This window comes from Chionomys nivalis, chromosome X, assembly GCF_950005125.1.
Source record: "Chionomys nivalis chromosome X, mChiNiv1.1, whole genome shotgun sequence".
NCBI lineage: Eukaryota > Metazoa > Chordata > Mammalia > Rodentia > Cricetidae > Chionomys > Chionomys nivalis.
In genome coordinates, this window is record NC_080112.1 from 26644247 (window position 1) to 26671052 (window position 26806).

Here is a 26806-nt window from a genome sequence, read left to right on the forward strand (position 1 = left end):
GTATGAGTTTCTTCAGTCAACCTAAGTATAATTTGTCATTTTACTGGTATCTGTTTACCCAGTTTGCCAGTGGCCTACCAGCAGGCTTCTGCACCTGGTATGCCTACTTGGATACCCTTAGTTTTAGGCACAGTTTATGTCACAAATCCTGTGTGAGGCCTCCTGTCTCTCCCTCCTCCAACCACATAGACTGTTTTCTGTAATGCATTAAGAATGCAATCTAATGTTCTAGTTGGAATTGGTCACATATGACTTTAATCCCAGCACTCAAGAGGCAAAGACAGACAGACAACCTGGTCTACATGGAGAGTTCCAGACCAGCCAGAGCTACATAGTAAGACCTTGTCTCCAAATAAATAAATAAATAAATAAATAAATAAATAAATAAATAAATAAATAAATGGAGAGTTCCAGACCAGCCAGAGCTATATAGTAAGACCTTGTCTCCAAATAAATAAATAAATAAATAAACAAACAAATAAATAAATAAACCCTCATTTTGGCCCAGGTATGATTAGATATTCCTAAGGCATCACACTTATTTCCCACCAACTGGACTACTTCTTAGTTCCTTTTAAGTATATAAAAGTTAAATAAACAACTTTTTTTGGTGCCCATGTGTCCCTGTGTGTTCATGTCCATGGGAGTTTGTGTGTGCTTGTGAATGTTTGTGCATTGTGCAGGCACATGTATGTATGCATATAAGTGGAAGTGAGAGGAAAACTTCAGATGTCATTTTCCCGATACTGTCATGCACTTTGAAATGATCTCTTCCTGGCACTGAGCTTCCCACTTAGGTAGGCTAGCTAGCCAGAAAGGCCCATGAATTCACCTATTTCTGTCACCTAGCACTAGGATTATGAGTGGGCGTCATAATCATAAAGCACTCAGATTTACTTTTCATTGGGGTACTGGAAATTGAACTCTTGTCTCCATGTTTGAGCTATCTCCTCAGACCCTAAACAGTAGCTTTTGCCAAATGATCCTTTCCACTGAATGCAGCTTCTTTAACCAAGTATAGTTCAGTTACTCTCTGAAATGTGTACTCTGCATCCATCCCCAACAAATGCCTTTCTACTTATGGATGGCATAAGTGCTGTGGTTTTTTTTATTTTTTTCTAGTTCAGTAGGAGATTACTGTTTTGATGTTTCATCATGGCTCAGTGCTTGAGAAGCACTTTAATTGCCCCAAAGCAGTCATACCATAGGTGTAAATGAGGGTATTAAGCCTTCAGTCTCTCTATATTAAAAGATGAGCCTTGAAGATGAAGCTGTGTCCTCAAAGTTATGTAACAAACCCCAGTTCTTTTGCTAACTGAAAAACTATCATTAGTTTGTAAGTCAGTCACTATTGAGTAAAAAAATCAATAACTTCTGAAAATTCAGCCTTCCACAGTCCGATCAATAGATCATTATTTGAAAAAATGGCTATTCTTTTGAAAGCATTAATTTCTTTCAGCAGTAATAGGAAAGCTATATTAGGTTTTTGTTTCTGTTTATTGCCCACTTTCTGGCAATTCAGTTATTTGTTTAGTATATGATTTTTTGAGATAGTGTCTCACTATGTAGTCCTAGCTAGCCTGGAACTTGCTATGTAGACCAAACTGACCTGAAACTCTGCACCACCATGCACATGCTAATTTTTATTAACTGGATTCTCTTTCTGAAAGCACTCCATGTTCTTGGTAAAATAAAACAAAAACAAACAACAGTCAAAACACTAACCCTAAATATACTGACCATTATAAAATGGGTCGTCCTCACACTTTACACTGATTGCCAGTTTCCAGTTTTCAGGACTACATCTCTAAAGGTAACGAATTTTACCTGCTTCTTCTGAATCTAACCAGAATCAATCTAAAAGTATTCCTACAACACACATTGCATGTGCCATGTTTATTTAGTTGACCTAATGTATTAGGAAAATTTCCATGTCTACTAAGTCCCCCAGAGCTGCCCCTTGGAGGAGGGGGCGGGTAGGCACAGAATCAGTAATAGAGACAGCGGAAGTTAGGCTGAAGACAGCGAGCTCTGTGTATTCAGGAAGGGGAAAGTCACACATGTCCTTCACCCACCCTGGGGAGGGGAAGCAGCAGCACGGCCATCAGATCATTTCTCATAGTTACTGGAGACTGGTTCAGGTCATCTTGTCTTTGTGGCATAGCAGCTGTTGCTGGGGCCCCTTGGCTCATGAGGAACTTAACATTGTGCATGCTCAGATAGCCTGTTGAGTCTGGTTTAGGCCCGCGAGGGGGCCTCTTGGCTCTCAGGCCTTTTGTGCCTGACCAAATACCATCCCACATACAGTTATTACTTTATTCCTCTTGTGGCTAAGCAGTACTTCATTGTACAATAACACATTATGTTTTATTTAACTAGTGCTGTATTGTTCCTGCTTGTACCATAGAATACAACAGTGCAGAAAGTGAGAGACACTTATTTGTACATCTGGAAAGAACTATTCATTAGAATTATTGAGGTCATTTTTATCAGTGTTACCAAACTGATCTTCCAAAGAGGCAGTGAATATTAGTTTCCTTTCTCAACAGCATGTGAAAGTGCTTGTTTTCCTGCCAGGTACCCATGCTGTCAATTTGACCTTTGTAATTTATGCTACTCTGCTAGATTGAAAATGGTATCTCATTTTAATTTGCATATTTCTAATTATAAAGATAAGCTTTGCATATGTTTTAAATCTTTTGCACATCATTATATGTAACATTGCATGTTCATTTCCCACTTATTCCATAGAGTTTTTCTTTATCTAGTTTATAAAATTTAAATATTAATATCATCTATTACATAGTTCCCAACATGAATAAAGTCTTTCAACTAGGGTTTTTCCTATACAACATCTATGATTACTCTTTTTCTGGTTTAAATATTTTATACACCCTGAAATTGTTTTATTTTACTAAATTATTGTAAAAATAATAACATTGAACTTGCTTTTAAGTTCCAAAAGAATGAGGGCAAAGTATCCTTTATTAACCATTGTACATGTAGTGACTGATACATTTATTTAGTACTGGCTGTGGCCCAAAATGTACTGAGTAGCACATTTCTGGCGTTTTTGTTATTCCTTTTCTGGCTTCCTTTATATATATATATATATATATATATATATATATATATATATATATTGCCTGGCTTTTGTGAGAAATCAGCAATCCTATTGCGCTTTTCTGAAACAGCAGTCAAGCAGCAGTGGTAGAGGCCTGCCACCTCTATCTTGTTCAAGGAGTCAGTCTTTGCCCTAATCTCCACTGTTACCTTTCTATCTCACTTAAGAGCATTGGGCACCCCCGACAGGGTGTGTATCAGTTCACATTCACCAGTATCCTGTGAAACCCTTCCCTGTGTGACATTTGGCCTTCTTTCAACTGCCTTTATGTGGGGAAAACCCCAATCTGTTATATACCGGGAAGCTTGAGGACACTGGGAAGAGAGGAATGTCTTATAAAGGAGAAGTCTGACTATGGTAGCTACCCTGCCATACCTCAAGTGGTTACAAATGGACATTAACCTACACCATTTTGGGGGCCTGGAATTGATAATCAGGTAGGAAAACTTCAAAATACCATGCTTAATTATTTTTAAATATTTAACAAACATTCTTAAATCTAAGTGACATATAAGCATTTATTTTTTTCCTACCTAACCAGGCGACTCTGTGTGGATGTACATTGGTTCCATGTGTTTCTTGGTTTCCCCTTACACCATTACCTATATTATGGTATTCTCATGGCAAATGCAAAAACTGAAGAGACAAACAAAACCACAACACCATATTGAATTCACCAAGGCCTGGTTGAAGGGACTTCCAAGTTGCTTTTGGTTACTTATGATAAAACATGGCAGCAGCATGGGGCACTCATGGAGTTTATGCACCAGCATCTGATGATGCTGACAGAGCAGGTACTGTTAAATGCCACACAACAGTTTAGCTCCATTTCCTTCCATAGTGATGGGTCTTGGCATCCCCAGTAGAAGCTTACAATACCAAATTCTTTTCTAGCCTCCCTTTATTATTATTATTATTATTACTTATTTTACCACTATAGGTAGTCATATCACACAGTTCTGGATAATGACGTAGCAGGATAATTCTGGATAATGACATAGCAGGATAATTCTGCTGGGTGTTCCTGGGAATTTCTATGTTTTGTTTGGGCAACACAGTTTCTCAGTTCTTCAGTATTCTGATCTACATATTGGAGCTGTTCACAAAGCTGTTGTATTAGTCAAATTTTGCTTCCTAACAATCAATATAAATCCTAACAATCAAGTATAAATCAATGGTTTATACTAAAAAGACTGACTATTTTTCTGAGTAGGTTTATGGATCATCTGGTCTATAGCTCTTCTTCAGGCACAGGACTGTCTGTGAGTAGGGTTCAGCTGAATCCCATGTGTTGCATAGAATAGAAGCTATGCAAGCCATTTCTTCCCATGACACTAACATACCTTCGATCAAAGCAATTCATGTGGTCAAGACCATCTGTAGCAGACAGATATGCTGCAGCTACAATGGGCCACTAATACGATGACAAAGATGAGACCATGCTATTCTATCAAACATGCATTCAAAGTAGAATGGAACAAAATAATTATTCAACGTTGTACCCTTTCTAACTGTGTGAATGTAAATGTCTCCAGCTTCTCAGAACTTTATTAACATTAAAGATTGAGCCTATTTTTTTGAGTTGGCATAGACACTAATCATGCCACCATCTACTTTCAGAGACCCTTACAAAAGGTAGCTCTTCACCCCCCCCACTAAAGCATGATTGCTTACTAAATAAATTCTTCAGCAATCTAATGCTGGCATTTCATAAGGTTGATGAGTGTATGAAAATAACCCAGACAATAGCTCCCCGAGAAAAGAGACAGTTTGTTCACTAAGAAAATAATTATTGAGGACCTGAAATCATTAACTTTTCACATAGCAATAATCTAGAACCCATTTCCTGTTGTTTTCTTTTGTCTTTGGCAAATGTTTGTTCTGACAAGATCACAGGAACACTGCGTTTTTTTGGTTGATTTGGGCTGTTTTAGAGGCTCCCTCTGCTGGAGTGAAACAGCATTTTGTTTTCAAGAACTAAAGCTACCTTCCTTTAACTGAAAACAAATGGTAATAAACAATTTGCTGCATTTTAGGCTACCTTTTCATATAGTGTTTCTGGTAATGTGTCCTGAATTTACCTGTCTCAGAGATATACACAAATTGCCACTAGTTATTTTTTTCAAAATAGAGCCTTACAAAAGAAACTGATTTTGAAAGAATTTTCAAAAAAAAATGTGAATTGTTAATAATAAGCAGGTTCCTGTTTCCTGTGAGTAATGAATGTCCTTGTTACTTCACTTTGGACATTCATGGTTTTCGAACACCTGGGAGTAATATGATAAGTCTGTGACAGATCTATTTAGAGGTGCTTGCTAAGAGGAAATTATCCTGAGTCACCACATTTGTTATGTTTTGTAGGTAGACTATAATTTTCCATAGAAAAAAAAGTGAGCATGGATGCAAAGCCAGCGTTTCCCCTGCCAGGAGGAGCTACCGCTTTGGGGGAACACACGTGTTCTTTTTTTTTTTTAACTTTCTTTTTATTTATTCTTTGTGTCTTTCACCTCATGCATCTTTATCCCATTCATCATTCACTTCCCCGACCCTTTACATCCACCTTCTGCCCTTACAACTTCCTCCACTAAAATAAAATAAAATTTAAGAGAAAAAAAAATAAGAAAACGTAAAGAAAAGTCAGTCTTGTCATGGAAGCTGTACTGTGACACAGTGAGTCACACAGTAAAGCCTTTTATCCATGTGTTTGTACTTTGTGTTCATTGCAAAGAATCTTTGGTCTGGTTTGAGGCCTCAGGTTTCTACTGCACTTTTGATTCTGGGCCCTCACTGGGATTCCTCTTGGATATTCTGATATTGCCCTGTGTGGTGGAGATCCTGCAGATTTGGGTCTGCAGGAGCTGTCCCTTTGTGTGCTCTAGCAGATCACAGATGGGATGGACATTGGGGCGGGCTAACTGATAATCCTGGTTCTGAACCTGGGTAGTTGTAGGATTGGTCAGCTGGCCCGCTCTCCCTTGTCCTCACCTACAGGGTGAGCTCCTCAGCATTGCCCCATTGCCTGGTTAATTCACCCCTTGCAGTGATGAGCAAGGGGCGGGGCCAGTTCTCCTGCTTTTTATATCCTCAGGGTTGGTTCTCCCACACCTATACCTTCAGGGCCAGCTCCACTGTGCTGCCCAGGTGTGGCATAGGAGCCATTCTCCCAAGTGCCACAGCTGATGAGGGGCAAGGACAGTTCTCCAGCTCTTATGACCTCAGGGTTAGCTCTCCAGCCTGCCTCAGGTGTCGGTGGGCGGGGGTAGGGGGGAGGGCTCCCCTCCCCTGCCCATGTTGCATGCTGCCACATGACAGATGAATAATGGGGACAGCTGTCCCATGCTTACAACTTTGGAACTGGCTCACCTGCACCTCTGCTAATGGCTGACAGACACGTTCTTAAGGATACAAAACGGAAATGTCTTACTTTTATTTTAAATGAAACTTCATTGCCTAACTTTTATATAAGTGTTTCATTTCACTTCTGCCTTGGCAACATGCCATGTATGTATTGTTATCTTTTCTTACTGCTATACTCTGTTGGGATTACTTTTTGCATTTAAAGGACTTGGAAGCTAATTCAGTGAGTTCTGAATTAGCTGACTCAAAGAGCTACAGTGAGTAGCAAGTAATCTCATAGTAGTGTTGACTCTCATGGTATGTGGATACTTACAGCACTTGACGTTCTGTCATAGCCCAGTTAGAGATTTGAAAGTCAAAAGATGGCTGGAACATGCCCCATTGGCATCATCTGTGGATTCGTAAGAGACATATAATCTTGTGCTACACTCTGGTTATACTGGTCTGAATGTTGAACTTCAAGGAGCTTGCTAAGGAACTGGCATACGCTTTACAATTTGCACAACCCTAATTTGGAGGAAGGGGAGAAGGTGGCTGCCAATGGTGAGGCCTATGAGATAGTGCTGGCTTACTGCTGTAGTCAGAAACACCTTACTTGGCATTCCACTAAAGCCTATGACTAACACCCACTGGCTCAGAGCCCGTTCGCCCATTAGCTTTATAACACTGGGAACTGTGCCCACAACCCCTGCCCTGAAATCAGAGGTTATGAGCTTTGTTGACTGGTGCACACTGACTTTGATTTTGTGGACTATGACTTCCTGCACCTACCTGTCTACCTTTCCAGTGACTTGACTGATTTATCTGACTGCCATAGCACATTGAACTTATTGGCCCAAAGTCTGAAATTCTGAACCTTCCCAGTTGGGAAGTCTCCAAGCTTAAGCCATGACACACCTTTCTGTTGAAGCAGTGTGAGAAAAGTCTGAGTTATTAGCAGTGACACCTGCATCGGCGTTGTGCTTTTTAAACTCTCCAGCAATAGAAAGTCATCAGAAAGTAAGTTACTCTTAAAAGCACCAATATGGGTTAAATACTGTATCCTTCTCGATATTCTGTTCCAGAAGAGCAGCATGTCACTTCTGAGGTCTTCCTGCCAGATGCATGAGCCGAATTTTATCATCAGGTTAAATTAGGGGATATGTTCTTAAATAAGTTGCCCATCCTCTTTTTATGAAATTAAAATCAAGGGGGAAAAAAGAAAAGGGCTTGAGGTTTCTTCCACGTTAATGGTGTATAAAGGGATATGACAGTTAAATATAATGTGTGGCCAATTCTGCCTTTGTTCCTGATCAGTAAATAAAATAGGTTTAGGAGAGATATTGGCATTATCAGAAAAGTTTAAAGATAGGCTGTATTGATGTTATATCAGTGTTAGATTTTCCAACTTTGATAATTACACTCTAGTTAGATGGGAAAATGTCTGTGATTATATGATGTGTATACTGGACTATTTCTAGACAAAGTGGTATGATATATACAATTTACAATTCCTCCTCACCCCAAATAGAATGTAAAAGCAGCTAAGAGATAAATAATCATGGGTAAATGATACATGGGAATTTTGCTGTATTGGAATAATGTATTAAAATTTATAAAATTAAAATGAAAGGGAGAATCACTAGCAGAATACTAGGAACCTCACAGAATTAAAGGAAGAGATGTAAGGCACAGTGGGACTGGAGGTGACAGTTTCATGCCACCAGAACAAACTGTTATCTAGATGAACCTCTTTGAGAGTAAGAGAACCTAGACCCTTAGAACAACTAAATGTGCTTTAAGGTCCTTGAGTGTAATCTAGCTGGCAAAATTAATTTGCAAGGGTGTATACATAGCTAATAAATAAATACAGTTTCCACCTGCAAGTGTTAAGACTTCATTTTATCTTGTTTTTTTCCCCCCTGTGGTTTCCCACAAAGTGCAGTGGAATAGTCGATTAGAAAATGCATGACTATTTAGTAAATGTCTGATGTTTGTTCTTCTCCTTGCAGTTTTTAGGAATATGAATTGAAAGAACAAACAACATGAGACGTAAACTAAACATTGCTGTATGTTCAGTAAACAAATATCTAAACACCTCCTCCATTTTCATGCCCACCATTCTTTTACACCTAAAGGTGTATAGCATAAATAAAAAGTTTAAACATACAAAGATACTGGTAATTTTCTTTCAGCACAGTCTTATTGACATTGTAGATAAAAGGATGTAGCACATCTGGCAGTGTTTCTTTGGCATGCAAGAAGCCTTGGATCTGATCCTCGGCTCCAGCAATAATAAGCCAGGAATAGTGACAGACCCCTGTAAAACTAGGACTCAGAAGGTAGAAGTAGGAGGATAAGAAGTTCGAGGTCATTCTGGACTACATAAGTTTAAAGCTAGCTTGGGCTCCCTGAGACTCTGTCTCAAAAGAAACAGAAAAATCCCCACAATCTTGTTTATATACAAATGTCAGCTAGATTTGAATTTCTCTTTTTATGGTTTAGTGAGTACTTTCTATCCTTTTCATGGCATTTCCTCAACAGAGTGCTGTGACTTTCAGTTGGAAACTAACATTAATCTGGACTAATTTCGGGAAATACCCTTCATGATTTGGAGTATCTTTTATTGCAGTTGATCTAGAAACTGTAACATCAGACATAGAAGGATGCTGGGAAGATCTCCAGTTTCACAGGTTCATCTGTTAAAAATTTATTATATATTTATTCATCGTGTGTGTGTGTGTGTGTGTGTGTGTAAGGGAAGGGGAGATGGAAGGAAGGCAGGCAGGCAGGAAGAAGGGAGCGCAGGCACGTGCCTGAGCATGTATGCACAGGAGCATGTATGCACAGGAGTGCCACGACGCGTTGTAGAGGTCAGAGGACAACTTGCTAGAGTCAGTTTTCTCCTTCAGTCATGTGTAACCTGGGTATTGAGATGAGGTCATCAGGTTGGCAGCAGGATCTTTATCCATGGATCCATCTCTCTGCTTCCTACCACCCATTGTTTTTTAAAGGTAAAGACAGACTGGCTAATGAATTAAAACATTCTCCATTTCACACAGATCAAAATTTAAAGGAAATACATATATCTTCATATGTTGAGATAATTATCATTGCAGATTTCTGAAATAACAGTATATTTAGAAAAAACCACACATCCTCTATGCATGCTATAGTCCTATGTTACTTTGCTAGAAAAGGTGTTTGTAGGGGCTGGAGAGATGGCTCAGAGGTTAAGAGCACTGACTGCTCTTCCAGAGGTCCTGAGTTCAATTCCCAGCAACCACATGGTGGCTCACAACCATCTGTAATGAGATCTGGTGCTCTCTTCTGGCATGCAAGCATACATGGAAGGAATGTTGTATACATGATAAATAAATAAATCTTAAAAAAAGAAGAAAAGGTGTTTGTATTCTGCTTAGCTAGGCTGGAAGCTGAGAACTAGGCTTTGACCAATACCTGCCCCACAGCTTCAGAAATGCAATGCAAACCATATTTGAAGCATCCTAAATCAGAATTGAATGCAATGCATAGCAGAGTGGAAACACCCTAAATTCAGTAGATAGTAGCTTAGTATGCCGTGAGAAGTAATATAATTTTTAAAAGAATTAAATGTGCCTTTCATCACTTGTGTCCAGATGTGATCATGAATAGCTAACAAATGTTCAGATAACATGGATTCCTAGGTTTCAGTGTAGTCACAGGCATGTTGTGACCTACCAGATCCCAATCTCCATAGCCTTACTGAAGGAACCCAAGTCTTTAATGACATGGTAATGCTCTCTGATAATTACTTGATTTTCTAATCTTTAACCTTTATTATAGGTGGCCATGTTAAGGAAAACTCCTAGTGTCTTGCCAGTCAACATATATGTGGTTTGTGCTGCCCCTCCCTGTTTCTTTCTGCCTTGGATAGATACACAGTGTCTGGAGTTGTAGCGGTTATTTTGTGCCTATGGGTCCAAATGAGGGAATAAAGAGGGAGTTATGTCATCCTGGCTCTGACACCAAAAGTCATTAAATAATATCAGCAGTTGGCTGTGTTAGGCTTGGGTAAGAAAAGTGATGTGTTATGTGATTGAGCCATTAAATGTTAGATTTTCTTCATTTTCTCCTGTGTTGTCTATCTGTGTGTGTGTGACATTCAAATGTATACCATGGTGTGATGGGAGGTCAGCTTCAAAGAAGTAGAGAAAACAGGCTTGTATAAAGAGAGCAGAAGATACAGAGACCAGCATCACCAAGAGAGAGCCCTGCCTTCAGATTGGCAATTCTCCAGGTCCAAGTAAGACTCCTTCTTAGACCTGACTGCCCTCAGGTTTCAGGAGCTTTCTCAGTTTCCTTCCAGATAGCAGGGCAGGCCTTAAGTGGTTATAAGGATACACCCTATGAGAACAAGTAGAACAAGGGAAGTGAAATCCTACCTTGATGTGTTGGTCACTAAGCCTTGGCCCATGCTACAGTAGTTTATAGGTGATTTTCTTTTCTTTAATGTAATCCATCTACCTAGAAGGGAGCATGGCTTTTGCTGTCTCACACAAAGCTATAGGAAGGCTTCTTCTGGACAGCTGGTAAAGGTGCCTTTTACTGCTTAATAGCCAAAGGACTTTATGTATTAAATAAAAAATGCATTTTGTCAGTCAAAATGTATTAATTGATAGCCAAACTATTTGCTGTACTATTTGATGGATGTACTGACCAATAGAGTAACCTATTTTTGCTTATTTAAAATCGAGGAACAATTTACATGCAACAAACTATATTTTTTAAAAATCTTTAAAATGTAGCCAATGAGTTAATCACATGATTCGTATATAGGCCATCTATATCATTTACTTAGGAGGCAGAAACCGGTGGATCTCTGTTCGAGGCCAGCCTGTTCTACAAAGCAAATTCCAGGACAGCCAGGGCTACGCAGAGAAACTTGGTTTTGAAAAATCAAAACAAAACAAACAAACAAACAAAAAAAACAAACACAGTCTTTTGACTAATTCAGAAAGGGTCTTTATCCCAATAACTGTAATTAATGAACCTTCTCTCTTACTACACACAAACAAAAAGGAAATACAAATACAAAAAGGAAAGCAATTTTCTGACCTCTATCACTACCCTTCACTTTTGCCTATTCTTGAACTTTCTATGAATGGAACAACACAGCAAATACTCTCTGAGTATGGCTTCTTTGCTCAACATGTTCATTGGATCTGCTTATATATGGCAGTACCAGTTAATCCATCCTTTATTCTACTGATGGATAATGAGTTTTCTAGGTTTTAATTATTATAAATAAAGCTTCTTTGGACCATCCCCATTTTTGGTGGGGGGAGGATTGAATTCAGGGCCTCACACATGCTAAGTAAGTGCTCTGCTACTATTAACATTCTTGTATGCGTGAACTTAAGTACTTATTTCTTGTGTACATTCACGCATCTAGGTAAATTTCGTCCCAGTTACTCCTTCTTGTAATAAATTAGGAGAGTTAATTTGTAAGTACTTTAAACTATTTTTACTTTTCATGTACCTGCACCTTTTTCATAGTAAGCATGGTAAGCTCCCCTCTGCATTATCATGGAATGGTATGCTTTTCTTTATTTGTAAGGTAGTAAACAATCAGGGCCAGTAATTTATTTTCAGGACAGCTAATGAAGCATGTATATCCAGAGGGTACGTAGCGTTCAGTCTTTAATTAAGTGTCTAGTCTGTGATCAAGTGTAAATCTCATCAAGCTATGTGAACCAATAACACTAAACTGTCTTCCTTGTTGCAGCCACCTGTGTTGTTTGCAGTAATGAATAGCACTAGATTTGCAGTGCAAAGCCCTGGGAAGCAAGTGTATGTGACTCCAGCATCACAAGTGGACTTTTGAAAGGTGTTTGATCCTACCATCACCTCAAAGAATACATTTTAAGGAGCTTGGGTTTATCCTTGTGGCCTCTGCTTTTCAAGAGTTCCCTTGCAATGATGCATTGTAGCAGTTGGCTACTTCCTCCCTATTTGCATATTTACAATTCTAATGATCGTAGTTGAGCACTGGCGGCTTAATGGATTTCTTTTCCTGTTAAACTTTTCTTGAACAACATAAGATGAGACACTCTGTACATTTACTGATGCCTGATGCTTTTATTGTGAAAATAGCACTGTTGAAACAATAATTTTTTATGAAGACTGGCAAAATAAGACATATTGGGGTAATAGAACATGGATCAGGATATGCATTTATTCAGGCTGTCTACTAGATCTCCATGGTAGCAAAATTTCTTTCTTTTTGCTCACTGTTCTCTTAGTGAGCCATACTAGAGCTCCATAAATATTTACACAATAAGCCTTTGTCTAAGACAGAGACTTTTGATTGTAAACCTTGCTTTGTTTAGTATTAGCCCTACTTCCTAGCTGCCTGCTCTTCCCTTTCTAAGGACCACAAGCCTGCTTTGCTTCCTTTATTCAATGCTAATCATTTGGATTTTGGCAAAGCCCAATCTAACAGTTTCTCTTGGAGAAAGTTCTCTCTCTTAAAAGAGTAAAAGTATTTATTTACCCATCTTTCCTCTTTAGCCATAGTTCCGACTCCTCCTGAGGTTTTCTTTTTTTCTTTCTAAAATGGAAATCAGCCTCTGTTTATTATGACTAAGGGCCTCCTGGTCAACCCTCCACTTCCTTCAGGCAGTGGTGATAGCAAGTCCCTTTATCACATCTTTATTCTCAGGTCACCTCACATTCCCTTTTTCAAAATGTCATTTGTATAGAAAATGATTATATCTAAATTTTAAAATCTGGCTTTCATAAAGATCCCCACGTAAAACTTTTTTCTTGAAAGAAATCAGAAGAAAAGGAACCAGAGTCATTTTATTAACTGCTAAGCCTTCAAGGAAAAACTCTTAGATTTAGTCACCTTCAAAGTATCTTTTCTATTAATTCACTAAAACTTCCTGAAGAATGATCTGAGCATGCCCAGATGGGTTCCTGTCCACCATTTATATGATGTATGCTAAGAAGATCTACAAGTGTTCTTATCCACCATCGAACCCTTCAAACATGTCATCTATGACCTTGAGATAAATATGCACTAATATAACTGCCATTTTTCCTTCTTCAACTGTGACCTATAATTAAGCATGCTCAAAAATACGACTCTTAACTGAATATGCTCAGAAGGGTGCCTTCCCTAGAAGTACTTTCCCGTATGAATAATTATATCCTTCCTGCATAAAATCTTTACACTTCCTTTGGTCCAAAGGTATTGCTTTAGAAATAACTCTCTGTGCATACTGTAGGTAATAGATCATTCTCCATCCTTCAAAAATGTTCTTTGCTATGATTACTTTGCACTCACTGAGATAGAAATCTGCTGTATTTGGTAATTTCTTTTTCTTTTAAACTATTGGAAAATATGTCAATACAACAAAATTGCTTTGGACACGGACAAAGAAGATGGTTTCTTTTTAATACCTTACTTAGGTATTGTTATAACCAAGAAAAGACCAAAGAGAAGTTGATAGAACAGCCATATCATTTTACAGATAAGGACAATGAAGTCAAAAATATTAAATTGTTGAGGGTAATATAATGACTAAGTCTGGAGTTCTAATTTTCCAACCGTAGCTGCCCTTTACTATCCTCTGCTCTTATACAATAGCTTTAGATTTGCACATGCAGAATGTGCCATACATGACCAAGACAGCTCTGTATCTTGCTGCTTACCGTATTCCTGAGAGGCACATTCGTTAAAATGAATTTTAAAGTGATAGAGCAGTGCTTCACAACCTTCCTAATGCTGCGACCCTTTAGTACAGTTCCTCATACTGTGGTGACGCCAACCATAAAGTTATTTCATTGCTACTTCATGACTGTCATTTTGCCACTCTTGTGAATTGTAATGTAAATATCTGATATGCAGGATATCTGGTATGAGACCCCAAAGGAGTTATGACCCAAACACTGTAACAGAGGAAAGGAATAAAGATCTGAGCAGTTTAAGAGACTCTCTAATTTCCTTCTCTGATTTCCTTCTCTGATTTATAACAAAAGCAACTCTTTTTGCTACTCCTGTGGAAAGCTTCTAGGAGAAAGAATAGCTTTTAAATGCTGCAAATTGTTGAAGTATTTTTTCATCAAGAATCGTTTTCATGAATAGTTCTTAAAGGTGTCAAGAGTACGTAATACATAACACAGTCACTTCAGTTGAGTACAGCAAGTCCTCAAAGAGGAGATAATTTGCTCCAGGGAACCTGTTGCTGAGGCTCCCGTGGGGGCTTCCTCTGTCTTCCCAAGGCAGCCTTGGGGATTTGAAGATCAGCTGTCATGATAACACATTGGATGGATTATCTAGGACAGTGGCAGCAAATGTGACATTCGTTGTCCCTGAGCTCTAGGGTAGCACTTAATGAGAAAGCTTTATTGCAAGTACAGGCAGAACTGGATATAGCATTTGAATTTGCCTGCTCAGGCCATTGGCCCCACATTAAAGAGTTCCAGCAGTATAGAATTTTACTGAAACAGATGCACATGGGCAAATTTGCTTTACATGGAGATGAATGCTTGCAAAGTTGTTAGATTGGCAGTTGGCTCTCCAGTTGATGGGTTTGTAAATAACTATGAAGAGTGACTTTTCAAAAGAGATTAATTCTCTCTCATAAGAGTAGAGATGGGTGGTCCTGGTTGCAGTCCAATCTGATGGGGGGGGGCATTGTTTCAACTAAGCTTCCTTCTCAGACAAGTCGAGATTGTTTCAAGTTGATTGACTAAAACCTAAGCAACACACACGTTCTCATAGCCATGTTCTGCCTTCCTATGAGTCCAAAATCAATGAAGTTGAGGACTATGGACTGAAAGTTCTGAATTCATGGGCCAGAGTAAATCTTTCCAAAATGTACGCTTCTTTTTTTTGGCCAGGTATTTTGTCACAGTGACCCAAAGTTCAACTTACCCAGTTGTGGTCAGTTGTTTAAGGGATCTTGGGTGACTGGTGAATGCACATATTCAAACAAGTGGTGTGAAAGAATTGTAGAGACGGCAAGATGGCTCAGCGTGTAAAGGCACGTGCTGCTGACCATGCCTAATGAGTTTGATCCTAGTAACCCACGTGGTAGAAGGAAAGAACTGATTCCCATAAGCTGTTTTCCCATTACATCCAAAGGAAATCGATGGTTATTTTTAGAGAGAATTCTAGTTTGTTAAATTTTCTACTAGAAAGGAAGTACACAGCAATATAAGCTTCTTGTTGAAATAAAATACCTAGAATATGACTTTATGCCTACTCTAAGAGTTTAAATAACTACAACATACCATCTTATCCACACAAATCTAAATTTGTACACACAGGGTTGTAAATCTGTGCCATAAAATGCTGAATCACAAAAGCTGCAAAATAATATAGCTGAAACCAAAATAAAGATCACCTTTCTGGGATAGCTTTTTTTTTCTTTTTTATTCAGATGAGTAAACTGAGGTCCATAGAGCTTGTTTGGTTTGTTTGAAGCTATTTAGTTAGCTAGTGACATAGACTTTTCTAGAAATCAGTTGGACCTGAGAGGTATTTTGAAAGCAAAGGAGTGAGGCTTTGTGAAGAGTCACAGTGGAAGCTACCAGCATGATGATGAGGAAGTATAGATATGAAGAGCCATAGATTACTAGTTTATGACTTTCTTGTTGCAATAACTTATGGGATGCTGGCATCCCATAGGTGTGGCTTGGATCACAGATAAGGTACGGGGGAAGGACAGAGGCAGGGTTACTTTGTAAGAAATCTTCTGAAGCTTATGTTGCTAGACGCTAGGAGTTGAGTAGTTTGGTAGTTTCTGTGTGTTTTAAAAGTGTTTCATGTGAGGAACCATACTGCATATCTTTGGTGGAATCTTAACAATTCAGTGAGATAGGTTTTATTATAACTCCTTTTTGACAAGTGAGAAAACTGCAGTTTAAAAAGCATGTTAATTAGAATTCTTGCTGCTATTGTAAGATACTGAACAAAACAGCTTAAAATAAGAAAATATTCCTTGTTGGCTCTTGGATTCAAGGGTTTCAGTCTATAGTTTCTGGCTTCATTGTTTCTGGGATTGTGTTTGAGCAGAAGAGCATGACAGAGCAAAATTGTTCTCTTCCTGGTAGCCAGAAGCAGAGGCAGGTGGGGAGGCGGGGAACTATATTATATTTCTAATCTCTCTAGTACTGTGTCATGTACCCATCAGATACTTGAAAGGATGTGTCATGGTTTAAGAATACTGCAATGACATATTCATTTATCAGTGGCTTCCAGGGGGAAGGGCTGGTGTGCAATGATCAACTGAACATTCATGCTTAACGATGTTGTTAAGGTTTGAATGTAAATGGTCCTCCAGGTTTATAGATCGAAATTTTGACCTCTAGCCAGTGACACCAATGCTTGGAAGTTTAGGGGTTTGGGCCAAGTTAGAGAAAGTAGATTACTGAGAGGTATGCTACCAGCTTGGGTTTAGCTGAACTGTTTCACTGGTCTGACTTCTTTTAAATGCTAATGTCTTCAGAAACTTTCTTCCTTAACTCCAACTTTACACAGAAATTTCTGAAAGAAACTGCAAATATCTTAAGACTTTCTGCTCTGCTTTTCACTATGCTGTATTCCTTATATCCAAAACCCAGACTCCAGTGATACCTTAAGAGAATGATAGAATTTGGAGTCCTAAGGGGCTTTAGGCAGTCATCTATTACAAAATTACTCATTGAGTGCTTCCCTTACTGGCAACAACACCACCATTCAAAAGACTGTTACAAATACATTATCTCAGGTACCATTCCCCAGCTACTGAGTCAGTCTCTGGCCCAGGAAGCTGTGTTTTAGAAAGTCTCCCAGATTTTTAGGCAAAATTCTTAATTTTATTTTAGCTAATGTAGAATTACATCACTATGCCTCCCTTTCCTCCCTTTCAGCTTCTCCCAGCTATCCTCCATTGCACTTTCTCCATGCCTCCTACTGTCAAATTGATAGCTTCTTTTTCTTTGGCTATATTGCTACAGATCAAATGTGTATTTGAATATATATTGCTGCATATATATGTGTATATACATATGCTATTGCTACGGATACATCAGTGAACATGTTAAGGTGTAAGGGGAAAGTTTTCACAAGATTCTTATCCTTACACAAAGAACTAGAGGCAACTAATTACTGCAGAGAGAAGAGGAAAATTAGCCTTTTCCGAGGATGAACTGCCTTATTGGTTGTCCAATGCAGAGTGATCATCCTTGAATACATCTAACACCTCCAACAAAATGGACTCAACTGGTTATATTTATATACATTCATGTACATTTATTAATAACATTGTTCATTGACAATTTCATATGTTTTTGTAATGCATTCTGATCTATTTCCTCACACCCTCTCTGACCTCACTCCCCATCAGTTCCCCTTCTTTCCTGCAAATCTCTTTCCAATATTCATTTTTGTTTGTTTTGTGTCCTGTAGAGTTTAACTAGGGCCTCATGGCTAAACACACAACTGGATATTATGGCTCCTTCTTTCCAAGAATCTGTCATTTTCCAATAGTCAATAAATATTAAGGCCCCCTGAGCCCCTGGATGATCCTGACTAATGTAAGCCCAGTAGTCACAAACAAGTTGAGAAACCCATGTATAAGAACAGATTTCAGCCGGGCGGTGGTGGCGCACGCCTTTAATCCCAGCACTCGGGAGGCAGAGACAGGCGGATCTCTGTGAGTTCGAGACCAGCCTGGTCTACAAGAGCTAGTTCCAGGACAGGCTCCAAAACCACAGAGAAACCCTGTCTCGAAAAAAAAAACCAAAAAAAAAAAAAAAAAAGAACAGATTTCAGCTTAGTGAAAGATTTTAAAATCTTGATTTTAAAAAAGAGGGAACTGAATTCTCATCACTTAACCATGATCATGGTGCCAAAATTGGATCTCAAGCACCAAATTTCCAGATTCCTCATCCAGCTCACTGTCTGCAGTTTCGTCATTAACCTCCAACAAGTGGTATACTTCTAGCTGGCTTGGAAACCTTGGGTAGTGTTTGGAAGACCTCTAGCCTGACTCAGCATATCCATTTATGTGCATGTCACTGTCTCCCTTCTACTTGTGTTTGTTGTACACTAAAGTCTGTTTTTCTGTACCTAGGCAACGTGCTGTTTATCTTCCATTTAACCTTCCTTTTCTTCCTCCTCCCCTTCTTTTTTTTTCATATTGCCTTTAAATGTTTTTGCAGTAATTTGTGATTTCATGGTAATACTTTTCAACATTGAACTTTTATAATTATTTGGAGAACTTAAAAAATATGGAGATGCTGGAATGCTCTCCTCAGGGACTATGATGGCATTAATTTGGCCTTAGGTCAGGGCATCAATAATTTTCAAATTTCCCCAGTGACTGCAATATATATTAAGAACTACCTTTTTTGTAAGAGTCTCACCATTACCTGAGTAAATAGATGTGGTAAGTGTCTTAATTCGCTTTTGGTTCAGGCTCTGAGTCATCATCTAGTGTCACTGGATCCTGACTGGGTGACCATTATCTCTAATGAGTCTTAAAAGTCAACAGTCCACAAAAATGAACTAAAACCTGTTTTTTTTTTTATTCATTTTCTGGCTCTCAGTGTTTTGTTGGTTCTTGTTTCTTGACATGAGAAAGAAATGGGAACAACAGTGAAATGGTATTGGACCAAATGTTTACAACTGAAATTCCCTGCTGAGTCCCTTTAATGACTAGAGAATAATCATCGCTCCAGCAACCTGCCTCCCCTTCCTCCTTGCCCAGCATAATAACAGTCAGGGAGCATCAGGAAAACCAGATGGAACTTGCTCATTCTGCACCAGCACACATGCCCCATTTGGAGACTAATTAAGAAAATAACAAACCTGGCCACATTGGCTGAGAGCGCTTCCCACTGGGGTTTGTAAATTTAGACATGTTTTTCCTGCATGCAGCATATTGATAGACAATGTCCCATTGTTGCTTCCTCTTTCTGAATAATCTAATGATTGTATAACATGATGCTTGACACCCCCTCTCATTTCTCTGACTGTTTTTTCAAACTTCCTATAGTTCCTTTATTCTAGTTTTCTTACTACTTCCCAAGAGAAGTCCTGTGCAGTAACCATCCTCTGTCTTCGCATCATCCTTTGCCACTTCAGGTGTGGTCCAGAGGCAACAACAACAGCATCAGCGTCATCTGGCAATTGTTAGAAATGGAGAACCCTAGCCTCACCCTAAACCTAACAGATTTAGAATCTTCATTTATTATCAATAACTTCAACTTGACTTGTGTATATATTGTTGTTCCAAGTTTCTGTCTTCTCAGTGCCCTATGTAAATACCCATCCACTAAAGAGATTTCATGAAAGGCCTGGCGTTTCTAAGTAACCCAGAGAATCCCAAGCAGAATACAGCCCTAGAGACAGCAGAAGTACAACTCCAACCATGTGATTATTGTTCTTATATAAAACTTCTGTAACATTTTAAATTGACATTATTTAGATTGGTAATTTTTAAAAAATAACTCTACAGTGGAGAATAGGATACTATTCTACTTTACCCTGTTAACCCCTGGAAACGCAGAATTGTTTTCTGTCATGTAGACATGTCATGTGTTGGTATTTATCTTACTGGTACCATACCTTGAGACAAGAGACACATCTTTGAAGCTGCTGTATTCCTGAGTACCAGTAGCGAGGGAGTACACATCCTAACTACTTGTAATAACCCTCGTTTGTTGGGTGAAAGGAGGCTATAGTATCCTTTCTACGGGTTGATACAAAAATGTGTAGGTAGGAGCCTAGCATGGGGGCATATACCTTTAATTCCAGCACTCCAGAGGGAAAGGTGGGCAGATCTCTATGAGTTTGTGACTAGCCTGGTCTACATAGTGAGTTTGGACCAGTTAAGACTACATAGTGAGACTGTGTATCAAAACCAAAAATGTGTAAGTAGGAAATGGAGAATTCCATGCTGCCTTTCAATTTTCTGTTTCCTGGCCTTAAACTCTATCACAAAGTTCTTGCTGTCCCTCTATAATAAAATCAAAACATCAATTTGATTGATTTTCTAAGTTGCTAAATGACTTCTAAAGCACTATCTTTAATACCTGTTTATAAAAACTTGTCAATTTCCTTTTGTTCATATAGAAACCAAGGTCCTTGACATGATGACAATGGACTAAACCTCTGAAACTGTAACCAAGCCCCCAATAAAATGCTTTCTAAGAAAAACAAAAAAGAAAAAAGAAAAGAAACCAAGGATGTGGTAGTTACAGTTGAGGAGCGATTCTGGGGGCTGGAGAGATGGCTTAGCAGTTAAAAGGACTGTCTACTCTTCCAGAGGACCAAGCTTTGATTCCTAGCACCCATATGGCAGCTTACAACTTTCAGCAACTACCATCACAGGGGGATCCCATCCCTATTCTGGCCTTTTGGACACTGCATACACGTGGTGCATCATAGATTTATATTCAGGCACAAACTCATGCACATAAAATTGAAAATAAATAAAATCTTTTGCAAAGTGTTTTTAACATATGGAAAGCCTGGCTTATGTAATTTAAATATACAGTATAATCAGGCTTTCATCTAATACCAAATGAATTCACAGATAATAACTGCAGAAGCCTATGCTTCTCAAGCCCTCGTCTGAATCCATGCCACCTGGTGATCTCGTGAAAATTCAGTTTCTGATTCTGTGGATTTTGAACCGGAGCTGAAATCTGTATTTCTAAAGGTTCTTAGATGGTGGCAGGACTTCTGGTCCATAGACCACACTTGAAGAGAATATGCATCTGAGATTTCAGATGTTTACAGTGAACTTTGATACTGCCCAAGGACTGAAGTCTCTGTTGTGTATCTTAGATTCGGGCATTTGTTCGATCTATACTGGTAGGTAGCAGAGCTGATATGTTTATGTGGAGGACGGCAGTGTAACTAGAGAAAGCACTGGCTTTCTATCCATGCTGTTCCAGTTAGGGTTGCTGCGGGGAGGGGAGACAACAAGCCTGAGGCTCTCTAAAATAGCTCAAGTTGGGAGGATGGATGAGAGTGTGTGCTGTATAAAAACTTGGCAGGAAGCCCAAAAGGGGATTTCCTTAAACTGTCATGAGTTAAGAGTTATAGGGACTAGCTACCTTTCTCTAAGTTCCTTTCCACATAATTATTTCTACCCTAGCCTTCTTTCACTCTCAGTTTGGGGTGGCCTCCACAGTCTTTCTCCCCCATAGCTCCTGCATGTTTCTACTAAGTCTCAGCTGCACATGGGTCCATCCCTACCGTAATCTGACCTGTTGTCAGCATCAGCTGTCATTGCTGACAGCTTCATTTCTTTCAGAATATGCATTTCAAATTGTTGAGAAGAGAAACTGAATAGCATTGGATGCCTTAGTACACTGATAGACCTTGGATTTCACTGCTACTATCTGAAAATCCAATTACTGCCGATGGGGGAAGGGCCAATGGTATTTGATGCCCAAACAAAGAAATACAGATAGCAAAGATTGCTCTTTCATAGGGGCTGTGTGCCAGTACAGAGTCTGTGGTGTAGGGTAAGCATCTTGCAGCCTACTCCATTTTATTCATTTCCTTAATGAGGGTCATCTCTGTATGGATGTGGTTCAGTCACAGCCTTCAGGCAGGACCAAGAAACATACCATTTGTTTAATTGCTCTTTCATCTCTTCATACTAGAGGCCAGCCTAATAAGAATATGTTACACGGTCAGTGAAGGGAATCAGTTAACTAATGAAACTGTTTAAAGCAAACCACCACAGACCTGCTTCAGCATTTTTGAGATATCATTATTTTAATGCAGCCTAAGCAAAAGAGGTTGAAAAAAAAAACACCAATTAATCCAAAGTATCAACACAGCATTCTTCAGGGTTAAGAATACAGGAGAAGGCATCAGGCTTCTTGTAGGAACAATCTGATCGGTGGACAGGGAGCTCCTCTGTAGCTTTCTGTCCCTTCCACCTGGAAAGGCTGCTTTCTCATTCCCCGCTCTCTGAGTGTACCCAGGGGCCATATCCTCAGAGGGAGTGAATGTGCTCATTCTCCTTCCCGAGTGCTCGAGCAGGAAATGAGATGTTTGAGAAAGCAGACAGGAAAGGGACCCAAACTCAACCCTTACCCCTAAGACTCATGCCCCAATACTTTGCTTCTGTGTTGTTTGTTGGAGTGGGAGGGGCATGTTCTTTCTCCATCTTTCTTCCCACACACAGACTTTTAGGGAGAACTATTTTCAGTTTTTATTTGCTGATCAATAAACTCAAGGGTAGGTCTTGTCTGTTCTCAGAGATAAAGAACTGTGGGCATAACTACTCTCTATCCAGCTGAACAAGCACCAGTGTTCGCTTTGTTTTTCACGGTGTTTCTGTGAGATAAGAAGAGACCGCCCAGACATGATGCATGACCAGGCAAGGTTTTGAGAGACTATTTTACGAATTCATTCCCTATTTTGAATGGTAGGATGAAAAGAATGGGGGAGAGTACCACACACAGAACAAGCTGATTTTTTCTGGCTTCAAAATAAATAGGAAAATAAGAATACATGTGCAGCTGAGGAAAGAGTCAGACAGTTTTCAGTTCTGAATATGAAAAACAAATAGAAAAATTGTAGTAATTTAGTAATTTGGTGACAATTTTCTGCCAGAGAAATTGTCTGTCACGTGAACTCAGAATCAATATAGAACAGATAAGACCTGTGGATAGCCAAGGAGCAAGATATATTCCTAGGAAAATAAAAGGTGAATGGAACCAGATTAGAATTGTATTAGATCCAAACCCTCCAAGGATCTAAGCAATTTTCTGAAAGAGAACCACGATGGAGGAGCTGATTTGAGATTAATGATGTAAGACTTTAAACAGTAAGATTCAGTATAAAATCAGTTGCTCTTACTAAAGAAAAGAGAGTGTTTTCATATGACAGGTAAATTTGGGGGCCAACAACTTACATAAGTTGAGTCAGAAAATCATTTAGGAGAAATATGCCATTAGGCTAAGGAAAGACCGAGTTTGGGTGGAAGTGACACCATAGGAAGATGGGTAGTTTACTAACTACCTATCGTTGTCAAGGTAGTTAGTAAAAGGAAAATTGAAATTGAAAGCCATGATGTAAATGTTTCTGAGCAAGTGGAACTGAGGATAGAGTAAAATCTTAGGGAAGCTGAGCAGCACTTCATCGTCCACGTTTCTTTCCATTTCTAGGTTCATGAATCCAACAAACTGTTGTCTCCCATCTCCATCAGCAGATAGTAAATTCCCTATAGGGCAGAACGTAGCCCATACTTTCAAGAATCTCCCTATGAGATCAAGTGAGGGCCTTACTAGAATAGAAACTCAATAAATAATAATTGGTAAATTAATGAATAGATAGTTGCCTTTTTTTTTCTTGAATACATTTTGAAATGTGGTATCAGTATATAGGCCAGGCAAACCTAGAACTTGAGATTTTCCTGAGTTAGCCTCCCAAGTGCTTGGATTACAGGATGTGTGCCATACTCAGTAACGGATTCTTCTTTAAGTAATTATCTTGTTGAGTAAATCCTAGATTTGAGGAACCCAGAAAATGGATTGTACTTTATTTTCCTAATATTGATTAAAACAGGGAATTTATGGTTTAGATCATTATTGTTTTATTTAAAAAAATAATTCGTTGGTCTAATGACAGATATAGATAAGTGAGCCCTATGGATCTTCAGGAGAGAGGCCTAGATTCAGTGATGTTTTTCTTGCTCCTAGAGTCAATCAGGCTAGACTGTAGATAGCTTTTTCCAGGTCAGCCTGACCAGTAGTTTTCTATTACTGTTTGCCTTTTGGGGAAGCTTGGTGTCCTCAGAGCAAGTCAAGGTCTATTATGTTCACTGTCCTAGCGCCAGCACCTACAATAAGCTTGTTTGAAATGGAATACATGCTTAAGAAATGATCGTGAAAAGAAGGGGAAGAGAAAAGGAAGCAAGAGTAGGGGTAAAGGAAGGAGGTCTCTGCTTTTTATACTTCCCCTAAAACTTAGTCATCTGTTATCAAAGTTTCCTCTTCCCCCAACCTCAATTTTTGTGTTAGGCACCAGAGATTCAAACTGATGAAACTTAATCAGACTGATGCTCTTAAGGGACTGATAGTCTAGTGAGATACAGAACTAAGACAGCAAGAGGGGAAGTGTTTCATCATAACAGGAAGCTCGATAATAGAGTAAACAAACCAAAGGAAGCATCCAGTTGGCCCCTGAGGGGAGACAGGTCACTGAGCATAGTGCAAACCAGAGGAGAATATTAACAAGCTCCTTTGTGCTTTGGAGGCTTGACAGAGTCTCCCTCCATAATCCTAAAACTGATTATACACAGTTTGAGCAAAATGTGAAAGACCACAAGCCCTTGGATTTCAGCCTTTCTCAATTCGGAATCATTTTAGTGATTAAGTGATTTTCGTCTTGGCACAACTGGACGTTGCTTTCATTCTGGGAACACAAATGGATGCTCTAAATTTGTCACTCAGTGGCTTGATGTAGAGACATGGCTTTATATGCACAGCCTAAATGCCTCCAATTAAAGGCCTGATGTCTGGGACAGACCTGTATGTAGCATATGCTGTGGCAGGAGTAGTGGCTTTGTTAAGCACAATCCATTAGCATCAGCGTTTGTTATTTCCTGAGGAAATTCTTGTCCCCATGACAAGGATTAATGATAGAACATGTATATGGTGGTCTTTGTATTTTATAACAACCTATCACGGCTAAAGTGTCTATTTTAAATGTTCTGAAGAGGGTAGATAAACTTGAATCAAAAGAAGGAGAACCAGTGGCAAAATAGGAAGGAAGTTTGGCTAAATTTTTACATATAGGATAGCCTTTTTAAGCCCTCTGATTTAATGTTTGAGGGGCCAGAGATAGAAGTCCTGCTTTGACTTTGACTTTTTGATCTTTCGTTATTCAGGTATTGACCCCAGCACAAATTAAATCAATATGCCAGGCAATTTTGGACTCTGGGAAGCAGTACGCCTTGAAGAAGAGAAAGCCGTTCCCCCTGATGTATTCTTACTATGGAACTGAATACTTGGGTGAGTGGCACATGCCTATAGGCTGGAGAGTCTCTACTGGTAACACTAAATAAAGAACAAATTCTTTCAGTTTTGCTATAGAACAGTGATTCTCAACCTGTAGGTCATGACCCCTTTTGGGGGTCTACTGACCCTTTCACAGAGGTCGCATATCAAATATCCTACATACCAAATATTTATAATATGATTCACAACAGTAGCAAAATTACAGTTATGATGTGGCAACGAAAATAATTTTATGGGGGAGGGTCACCACAACATGAGGAACTGTCTTAAAGGGTCACAGCATTAGGAAGGTTGAGAACCACTGCTGTAGACGGTCATTATTCATGAGCAAGAAATACTTTAAAGCATTTGAAAACAAAAATTTAGATATAATTTAATACCTTTTCAAAGTGTGAATGACGGTAATATAAATATTTTAATATTTACGTTCACTAAAGATGAAAACCTTATTATCAACCACTTATTTATTTGAGATAGAAGTCTCAATACATTGCTTAAGCTGCCCTTGAAGTATTGGATTCAAACAAATACCCTACATTAGCTTCCTAAGGGACTGGGACTATGGGCATATATCATCATACATGGCTTAACTTTGTTGAAACATGATGAACAATTATCACACTGATTCTAAGTACTGTTTTTGAATAGGGAAATAAGATCAATTCAGTAAGTTTTTAATGATAGCAGATTCATAACAGGCAACTGAACTACAGTGACTAATTTTGAGGTCCGATTCATGTAAGCAAAAGATGAGTCCCCCCACCCCAGTTTGAGTCCTTACACTCCTGTGCAAGACTTGTAAGACATACTTAAGTGGTGTTCTGTCACAAAGTGACCTCTTACTTTAAATTATTGTTAATATTCCTTTCCTAGAATGTTTCACTTCCCAGATGCCCTGCATCTGCTTCTAATACTCAGACTTCCAAACTTTGTGCAAACCTTATGAGATATACTGAGACACATTCTGTGTCTTAGGGAAAAAGGTAGTTGAAGCCTATCTTGAGAATCATTAACATCTTTCAGGTATTTTCCCCTGAAGCAAATAGGGTGACATCATGGTATCATGCCCACACTGTTAAGGGAGTCCTCACTGTAACTTATTATAATTTGTGACTCACTTGTTCAACTGCCCTGTCAGGTTTTATGCACATTCAGGCTAGGGATTCATTCATTTAGCTCTGTGATCCTTGGACCTTTGCCACGAAGCTACATTTAATGAGGTTATCTGAATGAATGGCTGAATGGCTAATGAGCAACATTAGTGCGAGTTTTTTCAAAGAAGTCTTGCATTCTTTTCTAAGTCTTTGTAGGATGAGACCTTGA

The 26806-nt window shown here is 38.9% G+C and overlaps 1 protein-coding gene across 1 annotated transcript in view; it reads left to right on the forward strand.

Moving 5' to 3' along the window:
- Lancl3 (LanC like family member 3) overlaps window positions 1-26806 on the forward strand; it is a 102165-nt gene that overhangs the window by 55878 nt on the left and 19481 nt on the right. The window contains exon 2 of the mRNA XM_057760349.1: window positions 25354-25477. Coding sequence (XP_057616332.1) covers window positions 25354-25477 — 124 coding nt within the window. The remainder of the gene's footprint in view (window positions 1-25353; window positions 25478-26806) is intronic.